Here is an 18,345-nt window from a genome sequence, read left to right as displayed (position 1 = left end):
CACGACAAAAAGTCCTTCCACGGAAATTCCCCCGGGGAATATTTCCCCGAATAATTTACTCCTCGCTGAAAATACCCCCTGGAAAATTTTTCTTACTGTCATTAAAAAAAATTGTATTTTCTACTTAATTTCTGATAGTTTTTCAAAATCCAGCTAGAAATCCCTCCTCCCTCCGTACAAAAAAATTCCCAATGAAAATTTTTCCCGCAAAAAATTCTCCTATGGATAATTCCGTCCGTGAAAAATCCCTCCCCCCAGTACAAAAAATACCCCCAGAAAATCTCCCCGGAATATTTTCTCCACTTGTAAAATTGAGAAGCCAAGGAGAAAGTGAGATAATAAAAAGAATTCTATGTATGAATTCCGAAAAATTCCCTCCGTGTAAAATTTCTCCTAGAACATTCTTCCTGGAAAACTTCCTCTCACAGAAAATTCTTCCCATGGAAAACGGGTCTCCCGGTAGGAAATCCCTCCGCCGAAAAATTTCCGCAAATTTACCAGTAACAAATACTACATGTAAACAGTTCGCAAATTGTATAACTTACAACTCTTTCCCCAGGGTCTGTGGGGGTAATGTCATCCCCAGAGGCATAGCTAATGGGTCTTTAAACTATGCTGAACCAAATAATTATCTAAAAATTTTGATCGGGCTTCTTTGGGGAAAAGGGGAGCATGGAGGAGAGGTTTGCTCGCATCCAATCTTTTTAGTCATTTAAAAAGGACACTAGGACATTTAATTAGCGTTTTCATGAGCCATCTCCCGATCTTGTAGGATTATTGGTTCGTCACTGTATCGAACTTGGGAAATATAAAAAAAAAGAAATTAAATCAATAAACTCACATCTGTGACCCTTCGTCTGGAAAAAAATACAAAATTCCACATTTTTGTAAATGGAAACTTGAAACCTCTACAGTAAAGCAGTAAAGTTATCTGCATAGCTGAATCTGAAGGTTAGGTTTTCATTAAGATCGCTTGCTGGTGCATCCCTCTTTTTTCAAAATTAGGCAAATTTTCTCAGGATCGTAGCTTTTGAATGGTAACTTAAATAATTTTCTATATTTGGAATCAGCATAAAAAACCAGTTCTTTTGATTATTAAAGTGTTAACACAGACCCTTATTTTAGAGTATCAGTTACAATTGGGCCGAGTCGCTCCTTACTTACAGTTCGTTACCATGAATTCTTTGATAGAGCACTTATATTTACTTGAAGACTTACAATACCAACATCTAGGCTTAATAATTTTCTCATACATAATAAACTATAAGACAAGAGCAGAAATTTATATCAGAGGAGCCGAACATTATTGGGAGACGGGTAATATATAAAAAAAATTACAAATAGAAAATATGCATAGTGTAATATGATATTACAAGGCAATTGGGAAAACTTCTAGATTTTCCGCTGGTACGTGGACGCCCTTGGGCCCTTGCTATGAATACATGCATGCTAGGAGACAATGCCACTTTAGCCAAATGAATAACAGAAAGGTTATTTCAACAGTAAATCAAGTTCAATTTAAGCTGTGCATATTACTTTTTGTATATACATTTTATTTTACTTGGATTTTTTTTTGTATTCTTCTTTTTCGTTTGCACCAAGGACACTTTATTTATTGTATAGCTGTGATCTTTGTGGTTACTTTAGGACGATAATTATTGTGAATTGTTTAATTCTTTTTAAACTTACTAGCCTAAAGTCTAATTTTTTAATTGCTTTTATTTTTCTATTTCCTTAGTTTCACCTACATGAGAACGAATCAGGTTTTATTTCTACTTGTGCTTGGGTTGTTTCTTTTCTTTTACATTATTGTTTTTCGCTTGCGCTAACGAAATTCTCCTGATTAAATAGCTATAATATTTGTGATTATAACGATAATTGTTGTTGTGACTTATGTTATTCTTTTTTGAGTTTTACTAGCCTAAAATCGTGTTTATTAATGTTTTTATTTTTCTATTTCCATAGTTTTACCTAAATGAGAGCGTTTCAGCTAGTATTTCAAACAGCTGGTTGTTAGAAACCAAAATTATTGGGTAAAGTAAAAAGACTACTCCAGACTCCCAGATACCTTTAGAAACAGATCAATACTAGAGCGATCCTGTTTTTGTCTAACATCGATGGCATAACTAAGTTCAAAAGCGGTATCAATTTCTATCTTAAGAGTTTTACGTTTTTTCCCTTAATTTTAAGTTTACGCCATCTACCTTTGATTTAATTCAAATATTTTTCTATTTAAGTTAGGGCTTAACTAAGTGCCGCCTAGGCCACGTTCTATTTTCTGAAACCAACGTCCTCGATAAACTTCAGTTTGACATTTTGATTTGAAACTTTAATTCATTGTGTTTGCTACGGCTTAAGTTTCTGGTAAGTTACCAAAATGAAAAAAGACCCAGACAAATAGTCAAGAAAATAAATATGTAATCAAAGTCAACGATTCTCTTTTGGGTATGACCGATGCCGCTTAGAAAGAACGATTTTTCATTTATAAGATCTCAAAGCGTTTCAAGTGAGTTTCAGAGTAAGCCACTAGGAGTCTTCAAAAACCAACTGTCGTTTCATTCCCTAATAAAGTTGAAACTTTAAACAAAACCTCCATAGGCCTACTACTGCCGCCGACACTAGTAGGCTCCCACCCATTCAAGCATTCTATTCTTCACAATCTCCGATTAATGGCAATGTCTACGAGTATTCCAATAATATCTGAGTGACTTTCATCTCTTTTTTTGACATTTCATTTTGACATTTGACGTTTTGTTTGTGACATTTGACATTTTATTTATAAATCATTGCTACGACAATATCTACGAGTTTTCCAATAATATCTGAGTGACTTTCATCTCTTTTTTGACATTTCATTTTGACATTTGATGTTTTTTTTATGATGTTTGACATTTTATTTATAAATCATTGCTACTACGCATAAGGGTCGTATTTGACGTTTCCAATTTCAGAAACTATTGCCAAAAGCTTGATCTACATTCAAAGGGAGATTCAGCAGGGAGATTCAATAGGTTTTATGTGAGAATAAGAGTATACATATGAGGAGTGGGAGAAAAGGGATAATGAACATGCAAGGACTCGAAATTTCAACGCTGAATATCAGCTTAAGTTGAATTCATTTTTCTTTTCTTAAATTTGAATGGCTGGGAAGCATTATCCACGGGGATACCTTCTGTGGAGAAAAAATTTTCCGGGGAAGTTTTGAACGGGGGTGAGTGAAATTTCCCGGTATGATTTGAAAAACGATCAGAAATTCGATAAAAAGGACAATTTTTTGCCTGTAAGTAAAGGGCAAAATTAAAACTTAAAACAAACATAAATTATTCCGTGTATGAGAGAGACAGCCCCTAGTCAATACCTCGCTCTTTACGCTAAAGTTTGACTTTTATTCCCATTTCTTGAAGAACGTATGTTCAATGATACTTCGATCGTCCTGATCTACGTTGTTCCGCTGCCTCCCTTTGACAACAGCTCAGTCAACAGTTTTAGTCAGAGACGTGTGAAAATGTCAGATACGAGCTTTAGGTGGAACAAAGACGAAATATTAAAGCTTTTCTGACATCGGTCTAAATTTTTAGCTAAGAAATGTATTAAAAATTCACAGGTGAATGTTGCCCAATCGAGTGGTCGATTTGTCGTTAACTAGGATAGTATGGACATTCCGGTCAGGGTTAAAACGTTAGTGTCGTACCAAATTATCCTCAGATTCAAAATAATTCTTCTTTGTTTTATTATTATAATTTTTTCTCAAAATTGCTTTGGTCTTCGACTGGTTCTCGTTTCAAGCTTAGTTCTCACCAAATTTGATGGAATGTAAAGCATGTGAACTTTTCACATATTAAACGTGGAATTAAGGAAATCTTTCAAAAGAAATAGGAATTGTGTATTTTGCAAATTGGCAAGTCGCCAAAGTTGAAAAAGTTCAATTTAGAACACTTACAAATTTTACAGTGTCTTTGATACAATTTTTAAAAAATGGTAGAATTTTAACAGCTCAGGGCAGAAATTTTATTTCAGTTACAAATTTTGTTTTTACTAAAAACCAAGCGTAAATGCAATGCATACACGAAATGTTTTACTTCCAATTAATCCATCCACTGCTGAATACCTTTAAAATATTAAAGCACCTAAAAATTTTAGCGTAAAGAGCAAAGTATTGAGGAGGGGATAACTTCCCTCATATACAAAAACACGAAATAAAAATTCATCCAAAGTAACTTCACGTTCACATTTCGCTTCAAAAATTACGCTGTGATTTTTTAAATCGATGGATCGGTGAGAACAGAGCTTCATTTGGAAAATCGTATGACTGAGAGGAAAATTAAGCCTACCTGAAGAGTCTTTAAAGCTTAGAACTAGTAGAAATCATCCTAACCAGTTAGGGAATGCAATAAAGGATTTGATTCTAACTAAATCTTGTAATTGGTACTATTTTCGCAATTTTTTATAATTTTCATCCCTACAAAAAATTCACTTCCCGTTCATGTGTAGCCTATAACACGCACGTACGCAAACAATTTTTCCGGGAGGTTCAATAATAAATAAAAAAAAAGGTACCCAGAAATTCTAGAAATTTTACTATCTTTGAGGAAGAGGACTCTGAGGCCCGCTATGCACATCCGTGGTGTCTGACAAGTAGCGAGCCACTTCTTCACTTTAAAGACGAAGTGCCTTTAACATTAGCCTTTTTTTTTGTCAACATACGGATATGTGGGGAAACAAATCTGTAGCCTTTGCTATACTATTATCGCAGTTTTTAACTTCTAATTTCAGCTTAGAGTTCCTGGTAACGAACTGTAAGTACTGAGTAACTCGGCCCAATAGTAACCGAAACCCTAAAATAACAATAAATACATCAAAAATATTGGCTTTTTATGCTCATTCTACATATATAAAATTCATCATTTCTAATATCACCTATAAGAAACTATGAGCCTGAGAAAATTTGCATGATTTTCACAAAAAGGGCCATGTTTATTTGTCTTTCGACAAGAAGATCGTATCGAAACAACGGTCCTATAAGATCAGGAAAGGGTTTATTGAAGTAGAAACTAAAAGTTCTAGTGCCGTTTTTAAGTGACCAAAAAGACAGAATCCCCTCTCTCACCCCCTTCTTTTCCCAAAGTCATCCGTTCAAAATTTTGAGATAGCCATTTCGTTCAGCATAGTTGAAAGGTTAAATCACGGCTCTGGAGATAAGCTGACCCCAACGGCCCCTTGGGAAAGGGCTGTAAGTTATGAAAGTTGCCTATTGCCTAAATATGCCATTCGTTATTGAGAAGTAACCCGACATTTTTTAGGAGAAGGAATTTTCTATGGGGGAGGGGTGTTTTCCACGGGGAGAATTTTCCGTGCAGAAGGGAGTTTCTGGGGAAGAACTTTTGAGGGGAAATTGTACACGAGGGAATTCGGCAGAATTCCTACACGTTTGTATCTATTATTATTTGTCTTAGGCTACTTCCTCTTTGCCGACTCAATTTTACATGTGGGGGTGCTCCAGGGAAATTGTACGGGGAAAATTTTCAAATAGGTTGAAATTCTCTCAAGGAATTTTTTGTGTGGTGTGAGCAGGGTCTGCAGGAGAAATTCACCGTCGGAGAGTTTCTTGTGGGAGAAATTCTTCATGGATGAAGAATTTCTGGAAAGTTCCACGGGAAAAACTTTCCTTTGGGGGAGGGTGTTGACCCCAGGAAAATTTTTCCACGGGGGGAGATATCCCACATGAATAGTAAAGTTATTAGGAATTAAATAAAAATCCGTTGTTTTTTATGAAAGTAGGCTAAAGAGAATTTTCCGAGTGGAATGGTCTTAAAGAAATTTTCCGGGGAATTCTCAGCGAGCATAGAATTATCCGGAGGAGACGGATTTTACGAGATAGGAGCTTTCCATAGAGGAATTTTCGAGGGAGGAACTTTCCATGGAATATGGAGGCGGATATCTTGGCCTTATTTGAAAAAGGATCATAAATCAAACAAAAACGTTTTCAACTGAAAGTAAGGAGCAATGTTAAAACTTAAAGCGAGGGTGAGGGGGATACTTCCTCGTCAATGCTTCGCTCTTTACGCTATAGTTGGACTTTTTGTCCCAATTCTTCAAGAACGACTCCTGAAACATAAGGACCGTTTAAATAGAAAAAGAACTTTTGTTAACATACTGAAAAACTTAAGCGTGAAGAGCAATGTATTGAGGAGGGGGCATTCCCCTTCATATACGAAACAATTTCTGTTCGTTTTAAACTTTAATGTTGCTCTTTACTTTCAGTTTTTAAAAAAAATTGCTATTTTTTATTTAATATACTTTAGAGCAAACCCAATTAACTATTTGTCAGTTGTCTTTCATCTGAATGACGTCGCTAACCCCAATAAAAGATTTTTGGGCTTCAATTTTGAAAGACTTTTATAATGCACGGATTAATTCAGTAAAGGATGATTTTAATTACAAAATGCCTGAAGGTAAGAGACAAGATTGTTGTTGTAATTAATAATAAGAAATGAGGATGAATAATTAAGCATAATCAAGCAATTACTCCTTTCACAACAAAAGATAGGAAACGTCATTACAGAAAAAAAGAAATAAATTCAAGGCTGATTTTGAACGACCTACAAAAACCACAAGAATAATTAAACCCTTTGGTGTTAAAACGGAAAGTTTTGCGCTGTATATTGTTTCAGTAACTTGGTTTTTGAGTATCCAACTACATTTTAATATTATACACCAGAAGAAATTACGGGTAATTCAATCTTTTGTCGAAGTATACGGAATATAAGATTATTTTTTAATGAGAATAATTTGCTACGATAGTGTCAAATTACGTATTTTATGTTTATTATACGACTATCCCGTAAAAATCCCTAAATTTGTGAGAGAGAATCAGAATTATTCTTGGAAAGACTGGGAACTTCAAACATATATTTAAATTTGAATTGGTCAGTCACATGATATTAAATCACCTTAGTTCTCTGTCTCTGTCAAAAGTTAGTTTTATTCGGATTTTATTTTCGATCGTTCCATCTTTTAAATGACATTCATTTATTTTAGTCGATTTCTTCTTCCGTTTGCTCTTTTAAATTACGTATATTTAAGCTTAACCATCAATAATTATTATATGGATAGGTTTAGCAGCACAAATTTTTACACCATCCTCACCTTGTTTGGGCTTTCAGTCCTAAAAAATATTACCTGAGGCCATCTCCCTCAGTTATCTATAGCTAACGGAGCTTAAAGCTTGCGCCTTTGCCCTAGCAAGCTTGTCATAATGAGGCCACATTTATTTTTTTATTTTTTTATTTGTATAGCCTATTCTGAAACTCTGTACCTACACATATACAAATTAAATATTGTAAACAATGAGGGCAGGGCCATATCCCGGGGGAGGCAGGGGGTCTGACCCCCACCCCTCAAATGTTTGTTCGACTCGTAAAAAACGTAAGAAAAAGAATATAAACAAATTTTTGATGCGTTTTTAAAGTTCTTTTTGTAAACCCCACCACCCAAAAAATTCCGGGGAGTTCTCAACCAGTAAAAAATTACCCGGAGGATACGGATTTAAGGAGGAAGGAACTTTATATGGAGGAATATTCGAAGGAGGATTGCTCTTTTTTTTATTTTTTTCCGTTTGCTCTTTTAAATTACATATCCATATTTATTATTTGGATGGATTTAGCAGCAGTTTTTTTTACACCTTCCTCCCCTTGTTTGGGCTTTCAGTCTTAAAAAATATTACCTGACGCCAGTTTCCTCAGTTATCTATAGCTAACTGAGCTTAAAGCTTGTCCCTTTGGCCCTAGCACGCTTGTCATAATGAGGTTACATTTATTTTTTTTTTATAATTTGTATAGCCTATTTCAAGATTATATACCTATACATAAATAAATTAAATATTTTAAGACAGGAGGGCGAGGCCGTAACCAAGGGGTTAGGGGGTTTGACCCCCCTTCCCAAATGTTTGTACAACTCATAAAAAACGAAATAAAAATGAATATAGAAAATTTTGATGCGTTTTTTAAAGTTCGTTTTGTAACTCCCCTCGAAAAAAGGCCCTTTCTGACTCTTGTGCCCCCTCTCCATAAAGAAAACTGGAAATGGCGTTTCTGGTTTAGACCATGTAATGTTTAAAAATTTGGATAATGAAATTCAATGGGAGGAAAACCATACCTTATAAAGATTGAATTACGAAACATGCAATTCCTATTTGCGCATGTATTAGCTTCTGTATCATACTACTTATCCGTCTTAAATAACTAGAATACATAAATAATATTTCAGAAGTATAAGTTTGGAGGTCTGAGCATATCTGTTGTTTCTAAGTTGTTTGTTATTCAAAACATATTCTAGGATGGGAATGGTCTTGAATCGAGAGGAACAAAGCTCAGATCCAAGTTCAATCCTTAGATGGTTTCAAGTCGTGACTTAAGGGGAAGCGCAACTCATTTTTGACTTAACTCTTAAATTGAGTGTAGGAGGGTTAGAACATTATCTCTGTTCTGAGATCATCCTGGTCGCTTAAGATAAAGTAGCAAGCAAGTGGGAGGAAATTTAAGCTGTTTATGCTCTTTAGTGTTGGATAAAAGGGATAAGGATTCTCCTGACTTTGTCCATTTTCGACCTCAGAACTTTCAAACAGTTCGTGGTAACGAACTGTAGTAAGGAGCGACCCGGCTCAATATTAAACGAAACTCTAAAAAACGGAATTTTGATGCTAAAAGATGCATCAAAAGAATCAGATTTTCATGCTGATTTTAAATATATAAGTTTCATCAAATTTAGTCTTTGTCATCAAAAGTTACAAGCCTGAGAAAATTTGCCTCATTTTGGAAAATAGGGGAAAACACCCCCTAAAAGTCATAGAATCTTAACGAAAATCACACATCGCATTCAGCGTATCAGAGAACCCTATACTAAAAATTTCAAGCTCCTATCTACAAAAATGTGGAATTTCGTATTTTTTGCCAGAAGACAGATCACGGGTGCGTGTTTATTTTTATTTTTTTTCCCCAGGGGTCATCGTATCGACCAAGTGGTCCTAGAATGTCGCAAGAGGGCTCATTCCAACGGAAATGAAAAGTTCTAGTGCCCTTTTTAAGTGACCAAAAAATTGGAGGGTACCTAGGCCCCCTCCCACGCTCATTTTTTCCCAAAGTCAACGGATCAAAATTTTGAGATAGCCATTTTGTTCCGCATAGTCAAAAACCATAGTAACCAAGTCTTTGGGGATGACTTACTCCCCCACAGTCCCTGGAGGGGGGGCTGCAAGTTACAAACTTTGACGAGTGTCTACATACAGTAATGGTTAATGGGAAGCGTACAGACGTTTTCAGTGGGATTTGTTTTGGTTTGAGGGTGGGGTTTAGGGGAGGGGGCTATGTGGGAGGATCTTTCCTTGGAGGAATATGTCATGAGGGAAGAGAAATTCAAAGAAAAGGGCGCGGTATTTTCTAGCATTACTATAAAAATAAACATGAAAAAGTTTTTTTTTTCAACTAAAAGTAAGGAGTAGCATTAAAACTTAAAACAAACAGAGATTATTACGCATATGAGGGGTTCTAAAAAATACTTTAGCATAAAGAGCGAGGTATTTAGGAGAAGATAGATACCTCGCTCTTTATGCTAAAGTATTTTTAGTAATTTAAACTATTTATTCTACGGCCTTTCTGATTCAGGGGCTATTCTTAAAGAATTGGGACAAAACTTACAGTTTAGTGTAAAGAGCGAGGTATTAACGAGGGTACAAACCCCCTCGTATACATAATAAAAATATAAGGTTATGAAAGTTTGTTACGTAAGTTAATTCTTAAGTTATGTATATTTTTTACTAAAAAAAACGTTCGTTAAAAATTAAAAGTTCTAGTTGCCTTTTTAAGTAACCGAGAAATTGGAGGGCAACTAGGCCTCCTTCTCCACCCCTTATTTCTCAATATCGTCTGATCAAAACTAAGAGAAAGTCATTTAGCCAAAAAAGAATTAATATACAAATTTCATTTTGATAATTTATGTGCGGAGAGCCAAAACCAAACATGCATTAAGTCAAAAACGTTCAGAAATTAAATAAAAAAAACTAATTTTTTTAGCTGAAAGTAAGGAGCGACATTAAAACTTAAAACGAACAGAAATTACTCCGTGTATGGAATGGGTTGTCCCCTCCGTAATCCCTCGCTCTTTACGCTAAAGTTTGACTCTTTGCCATAGTACTACTTTTTAAAACAATTAAAAACTTTAGCGTAAAGAGCGAGGGATTGCGGAGGGGACAACCCATTTCATATACTGAGTAATTTCTGTTCGTTTTAAGTTTTAATGTCGCTCCTTACTTTCAGTTAAAAAAAACTAGTTTTTTTTTATTTAATAAACAACAAGACTCTAAATGAGTTTTACTTTCCTTATTAAGATCAAATTAACAAGTCCGCACGTCTTCTGTGCGCATGTACTAGCTTCTCTATCATACTATTTATGTATTTGAAATCAATGAAATATCTAATTAAGATTTTTATAAGATTTGGTTATGAATTCTGAACATATGTGTTCATTTTTGAATTGCTGATTATTAAAAACATCTTTTAAAACCATCTCGTTCTCCCAAAAAGGAAAAACGCTGGTAGAGCGATACCTTATTTATTTTAATTTGTCTGTTTCTACCGACTTCAAAATTACTAAAAGTGATGAATATCTGTAATCATGTTCTTATCATATATCGGACAACAAGTTTCTTAAGGAAATAGATAATGATTAAGGTCCTATGTACTGAACACAATTTCAAGATGCTCGTTTCAACATGGTAATCAATCTAAATAACCATTTTTCTCCTTCCATTGAGTGTATTCTTTTCACTTCAACGCGTTAAAGATACTTTCGGTGAATAATTGTAATTTGAAGATCGGTTTACCATATTCCGTTTTTTTTTTTTACATGGATCTCATTCCTGGCTGCTTGACTTGGTTACCTCCTTGACTTGGGGAAGATTCACGCTATGTTCTATATATATATATATATATATATATATATATATATATATATATATATATATATATATATATATATATATATATATATATATACATATATATATATATATATATATATATATATATATATATATATATATATATATATATATATATATATATATATATATATGCCTTTGTGTAATACAGTATAGCCTAATCTGTCAAAAGCCGAACTTGCTCCAAACGGAAAGCGTGACACATATGGGAAAATATTTGGTCCCTCAAGAAGATCTTTAAATTTCTTCACGTAGTGCGAGATACCTGTCTAACGCGGAAACATAATGTCGGGAATACTAGACGAATGTTTATGGTCTGCGTAATGCGGGAAACTTTTTGATAAATCAAAAGTTGTGCTATATGTTTAGCTGCATTTGGAAAACCAAAAATAATCATAAATTCTTTTCTCGCTCTTGTTATTTGTCAGTATCATCTCAAGTGATTTCGCGGTCACGGTTGCCAGCTTGCACACTTTCATAGTTTTTATATCTTTTTTATCCCATGCGTCCTCTTCCTCCTAGGACGAGAATAGCACTCTTTTACAAACTTTTAGTCGAAATCTCTCTTTTTGCACTCTTATGAAATGATGATAGAAAAAGTGATCGGTCAAATTATCATCTCCGTTGTTCTCTAAATATCCAAACTCCACATACACCAACAATAAGATTCGATTTTAATCCTTTTGTTGCGTGCCATTTATCATGGAACACATTTCCCGATTCGGCTCGAGAATGTCAATCGTCTGGCACCTTCAAAAGTCTCGCAATTTTTTTCATTTTTTTTAAGTGATGAATTATTCCTTGACGTATATAGCGCTATCTGTTTATTATTATTATTATTACTATTATATTTATAGATGTTGTGATTCATTGCAGTTTGATAAATTTTATTTAATGAACTTTTGATTTTTTTTTCTCTCCATTCTATGAAGCAAAACATTTACAGGTTAAATGTTTAATGTTAAATTACAGGTTAAATGTTTAATTTAAGAGTTGTAAATGTTTAATGTTTATGTGATCTTTTCATAATCCCCCTCCTACAGGCCATGGAGCCTTTATAAGTATTTGTAGATTGTTGTGTAATTATTTTACTGTTATATGGAAAAAGTCTATCTATCTATCTATCCATCTGTATTTCTATTCGCTGCTTCAAAATTTCTCTTAACGAAAGATACATTTGGTAGATGTATCTGACACGAGGTAGATGTATCTGATGTAAATTGGTAGATGTAAGATGTAAATTTGGAATCAGTAGATTGAGTCAAGTGTTACCACGGCTACCTAGCTGACATCACAAGGTATTTTTACACTTTACAGTAGAGGTTGGTGACGGAGTGTCTACCCGGCTAAGATCGTGGTTTTGTGGAACAAAATGGCATGAATGAATATTTTGCTGTGACGTGATTTCTGTTGTCAGTTAAGAAAGCCACTAGAAGTTCAGACATTATAATGTCTGAACTTCCAAATGATACTCCTCCTGATATTCTGTGACCACTGGTCCAATATGCTTACCTTTAGTGAAAAAAAAAAAAAAAAACAACTAAAACACCCATGCCACTAACCTTCAATATCATGAATAATTTAAATTACTGCACTAATCAACCTTAAAAATAAATTTAGATCTAAATACAAAACTTATTTCCAACCAATCAAAATTTTGATTGACAGTAGGAGCTAAAATTTACCTGTATGCGTCCTTAAGTGAGCCTTTAGGTGAGAAGATTTTGTATAGGTTTTGGCACATCCCACATGAGAGCATGCATGCGTGGACAGCCTTTTCTTTCCCCATATTCTTTTCCGCTTAGGTTTCTCTTCTGCCGCTAAACTCCGTGCTTGAACCGTAAGAGCAGGATGACAATCATCAACAACTGTGTGATCGTCTGACTCTTCTGAATGTCTGGTAACCCCTATTAAGTCATCCAGATCAGGTGATGATGGTGGTGTTATAATTCTAGGGGTTGAACTTTGTTGTGGTTGTATCTGCAAAACCCCAAGATCAATTATTGTGCAAAGTTGGCCATTATGATCTTTAGTTATTATTGCTTGCATCTGCTGATCAGGGCTTGCTGGTGGAGACATCTGGTTTTGTACACCATTTATTATGTACACTTGGTTTTGATTTGGGGCTTCTACAGGCAGGGATAGCGTATTTGTTGCATGACTTTCTAATCGGGCATAAAGCCCCTCAGAGTCTTGACTTGGTGGGTTGTTATCTAATCTGGCAAAAAGTCCTTCAAGGGTTTCAGATTTAATACGTCGCTGATTCTTTGAAAATCGTGAATTCTGACTAAGATATGAATAAAGTAATGTGTCTTGATCACGCACTTCTTCTTCAGTATTGCACGGAGTTTCTAACTGCATAACAGACGGAGAATCGACAGCGTACTTTTCTGTCGTTTCAACCAGAAGAGAATCAAGATCAACAAATTCATCATCGTAAATAAGAGTATTTGTGTATCGATTCACATCAGGCCTGGTTGGCAGACGAGGACTTAAATTCACCGCAGAATAGGATTCAATTTTACTTTCATCCTCTCCATTGTACACTTCCGCTGATTCCCCAAACATATCATCCACAATCGATAAAGGTTCCTGTTCTGTGCCGTGAGCTACGCCTAGAATAAGGAGGTTCTCTGATTGGTTGGCAGTGGGAATTGTCTCTCTTTCATTGGTTTCTTGGCGTATTGTCTCGTTTTGGATAGAGTTCTCTGGAATGGAAACAGGATGGGCTCGAGGTGCCTGAGGACCAATGGTGTCGGTTCCAGAACAAATATCGTCAAGCCATAATTGCTGGAACTGAAAAAAAAGTAAGTTACACAAAATACAACAAAAATAGGTTTAAATAAAGTTATAAAGCAGTAGCAATCTGTATGTTTTCTCTTCTGCACTTGTTGTTGTTTTTTATTTTTTTTTTCCCTTACCTATTACAACGACTAAATGATCTGCGTAAGGGCTCTTATAAGGATGTGAAAAAGGTTGTCATGCTACAAACAAATATTACTGTTTTTGTCCAGAAATAGTTAATTGTCCAACTATATCTACCCTATTAATGTTTTAGCAGTCGCTATCAAGCTTGTGGATGGATTATCTCCTTTTTTAACCTGTTTCGACCCCCCCCCCCCCTCCTAAAAAAAGAAAAATTGCCCGACTTGTAAAAACGTGACAAAAGTGCATACAAACAATTTTTTTTGCTTTTTTATTATACACCCCCCCCCTTCGAACAAAAAAATCCTGGATACGCCATTGTATTTAGCACATCGTATATGTTTTTGTTTCGTTATTTTAGTTGAATGCATGGAAACAAAGGTATTAAATTCTACAACTAGGAATACAAGTAAAACTAAAGATTGAGTTTAACATAGTGAACAAAGGAAGTAGTGTGCAATCTTCGGAGTGGAGGCAATATGCAATACACAAAACTGTTGTCTTCAAACTTTTGTCAAGCTCGACTAACCAATATCCTGTGCTATATTTAAAGAAACCATAATGAATATATACAGTTAACATTGCGCCTGTCTTTATTATGTCAGTCTAAGGTTTCCAGATCTATCCATTCACCAAGACTGAGTTATGGTATTACTTCGATTACTCTTAAAGAAGGATTTAAACTTTTAAAAAAGAGGATAGTTTTTCTTTTCTCATCGCTATCCGACCAGCTTTCCATGTATTTTCAATCTAGAAAAAATGTGAGACAAGGAAATTTCAAAAATATAATTCAGTAAATTGGTGAAACTGAATCGCAGCTATCGAATAAAAGCAGAGCTATCATCTGAGGTTGAAACATTTAAATTGTATGTCTTCTAACCTAACATGGCAAAGCCTTGCAGAGGGAATAGTAGAGTATAGTGTATTTGAAACACACAAAAAAAAACAGGAGCCACAAAAAAACATATAAATACAACTAAAAACATACAAATAAAATTAAAGGATTAAATAAAAACTTTTGATCAAAACATTTAAAGAACAGAGAACCCTTCAAAAACACTGATACAAACAAACAAACAAAGTCATCAAGTAACATCCTCACGATGAGTTATACCCACACGAATGAACTGTGCCAGATATTTAGTATTAATAAGACACCCATTTTCCAACAAGTTTTCCACCCAAAGCTCATCCCCTTCATACACTCCAAAAATTCTCTTCCTCAAGACTCCCTAATTTCAGCCGAATTTTGAAGAAGTACACCTGACATTATTTAATCATGCAGTAATACTAGCACCACAATCAAAATGGTGCTTTCTAGTGGTGTTTTGTGAATTTTTTAAAGCGAAAATTCCATAGAACAAACAATTCTGATTGGGTGACAATATTAGAACCTTTGGCTGTCGCTAGTTGTCAGTTATTCCTAGAACAAATGAAGCCCCATTGCAAAACTAGAAAAATAACAAAGGGAACAAATGTAGTAAATGTCACTGGCGTCAATTTACGGATTTATGGGGGAGGGTGCAAAATGTACTTTTTTGATGTCAAGAGGGCGACAAATTTGTTGTTTTTATCAATTTCATTGATAAAAATACAAAGAAAGTATTTTCAATGAATATATCCAAAAACAGTTATTTTTGAAAGAATAGGGGTCATAGCCCCTCCCCCGCATTTGACGCTAATGTTAAAGGGGTATACTCAACACCCAAAATTTGGCTATAAGAATCTGCTCCATATTTCAACTGATTGAGTTTTTTTTCTTCTAAAATTACACAACTCAATAGATGGATACTTTCCAAAGATTGTAATAGTGATGCATTAGTGGCTTGGCATATGATATGTGAATATCCTCGCTATTTAACATAAGGAATGGCAAGGACATTCCTAGCTGAGAAGACAAATGCAAATCCAATTCTTAACATTAATACGTTAAAATTCTTTGAATGTACAATGAAGGATCCAAAATACATAATGAAACGTCAAAAAATTATATTGTTCGAAATATATTATATCGACAACAGATCACTAGTTTCCTGAGGATCCAACAAGCAGTGTTTTATTTACTACTCCTTGCCCCCCCCCTTCTCTCTTTTTAGTTTCTGCAAGGATAAATAGTCAAAAGAACGCTGTATTAGAGCGTCAGAAACTGGTGACTCAGAAAACAATTTTTTATTCTTCATGAGGCCCGAGTCCCTGAGACCCACCTCTCTGATTCCCGAAGACTAATGGTGGTTAAACAAATATAAGACAAAATCATTTTTAGATTTTCGTACTTCGGGTAACTCCTTTATTTTCGTCATAGATATGAATTTGACTGGACCAGAATTCTTTTCTGTTTGCAGGTAAAATTACGCCTTTGGGTTTAAATTTTTTCTAATTCATAGAATTGCAAGTAGCCCCTTTTTCACAAGTTTCCAAATATAAAATTTTAACTAGCCACAGAATTCAGGCAATTTTGGAAACCTTAGTTTTGCCACACTAAGGTCACACAATTAAAGTTCACGTGAACATCTCTACCGTGTTGCCAATTTTCAAGGCTGCGACGCCAAAAGGCATAGAATTAGCAGCATTCCAATTAGATGGCCAAGACCTAATCAATGGCGTTTCTGCCGTACATTAAGATACCTCAATCCTTTTCAGGATTGCATAAAAATGATGCATTTTCACTTGTTGATAAATAGTCTATCATCCATCCATTCATCCCAGGGCAGAACTAAGGTAAATAGTCATAGAACTAAGGGATGATTGAGATTTTTAAGTTGACTCATGACGGACAATGTTCCAGTGACAAAAAAAAATCTTGCGAGCATTGGAAAAATTATATTCAAAAGCGTTAAAGCGTTGCCATTGGGTGGTAAGATTATGATGGCTAGGTTACGTTTACGGATGATGATTTGCCAAAACCTTTTTGACCATACATCTAGGGCAGAATGATAAAAAGGTCGCTCCTGAAATGTGAAGGCAGAGCTCAAAAAGGAAATTAGATTTCATGGGAAAGAGTTGAGAGTGAAGCTTTGAGCCTTATTGGAGTGGAGCAGCAGTGTATACAGTCGTGTTGGGCTCGAGGGAAGGCCTTGTGTGGGGAGGAATTCTTAGAAAAAGTAGCAGTAGCAGCAGATCACCCCTTTCTTGAATGATCTAAGTAGCACAATTCTGAAAACTACAGAACTGAAAGTATCTTTCAAATATAGCGTGTCTCCAAAATTTGATGTCAACAAAGTTTATAAGAATCATCGAAAGTCTATTGCTCGACAAGGTCAAACTTTCAAATTATTTTATTTTCAGTAGCTTTAGCTATGTTGAAAGATAATGACTTTTAGATACCTCAAATTTGAAATTCGTGAATTTCGTGAAATTCGTGCACTGAAGTGCATAAATATCACCATATATGTGAAATAAATGTTTGCAAATGTTTGCAAGTAATCCAAGCAGAATTTTTCAACTTGTATGCATGATCATCACCGAATCTGGTGAAAATTTGCTTACAAATCTTACAAAATTTAGTATTTAGTCCAGCTGGAGTGAAATTTATAGAAAATTTATACTCGACCACGATGAAAGTCGGAAAAAAAAATCCAAGGACGAAATTGTATGAATATCCAGAATTCTGATAGCCAAATTCTACAAAAATGGAGCCATTTTCGCAGCTGAATGGAAGATCACATTAAAATTGCAAATTTCACGTTTGCTGAAAAGCAACCATTATCAAAATGGGCTTACCATATAAGAAACCTTTGTTACCTTCAAATGCCACTCAGATTTGAATCCTAGAATTATAAAATCGGACAGATGACCAATTGTTATTTTTCTTTTCGTTTTTTCCCTCTCTGATCAAGGCTTCCGGATATAAAACCAATAAATTCTAACTTTAATTATTAGCAGTATAATTTTTTATTGTCTAATTAAAAAATCTTGCCCTCTAAGAATTATGATTATATAACTGGTCCTAATGGAATAATTAATATTGCTGCCACATTGTGTATTGTACTTTTGAATCCTTCTTCTACTGTCCTTTTATGCGACTAACCTTAAAGAAACAATAACCTTAAAAATGATCAAGCGAATATGCAAGGTCTTAGTACAGAGGGGAGGAATCGGAAAAGATCATTAAAATGTGGGAATTCTGTAAAAAATACCAGAAATTATAGAAAATATATAGTCTTCAAGGTTTATTAGACGGAGTAAAGACCAAGAGGCCCCTCTCTGCTTATGTGCCTGCACATATTGTTTTTTGATTGATGAATTATGACTAAGCACTAGAGAATCCATTTATTTCCTTACTTAACGCGTATTTTTTTTATGTCTTATTAACGTTTTCCTATTACTCTAAGCTATTAAATAGCATTTCATTTGTGTCCCTTAGGCTTTACGTTAATTTTTTCATATGAAGGCAATTTACAATCGGACTTATTCAAATGTTAAGTATT

At 34.7% G+C, this 18,345-nt stretch overlaps 1 protein-coding gene across 1 annotated transcript in view; it reads right to left on the bottom strand.

Moving 5' to 3' along the window:
* The window catches only part of LOC136040801 (early growth response protein 1-B-like), a 91,766-nt gene that overhangs the window by 28,398 nt on the left and 45,023 nt on the right, over positions 1 to 18,345 (bottom strand). Inside the window, exon 2 of the mRNA XM_065725130.1 lies at positions 12,679 to 13,789. Coding sequence (XP_065581202.1) covers positions 12,679 to 13,789 — 1,111 coding nt within the window. The remainder of the gene's footprint in view (positions 1 to 12,678; positions 13,790 to 18,345) is intronic.

Source organism: Artemia franciscana, chromosome 21, assembly GCF_032884065.1.
Source record: "Artemia franciscana chromosome 21, ASM3288406v1, whole genome shotgun sequence".
In the NCBI taxonomy this organism is placed as follows: domain Eukaryota; kingdom Metazoa; phylum Arthropoda; class Branchiopoda; order Anostraca; family Artemiidae; genus Artemia; species Artemia franciscana.
The sequence above is the reverse complement of the archived record's forward strand: the minus strand, read 5'-3'. Positions and strand labels throughout refer to the sequence as shown.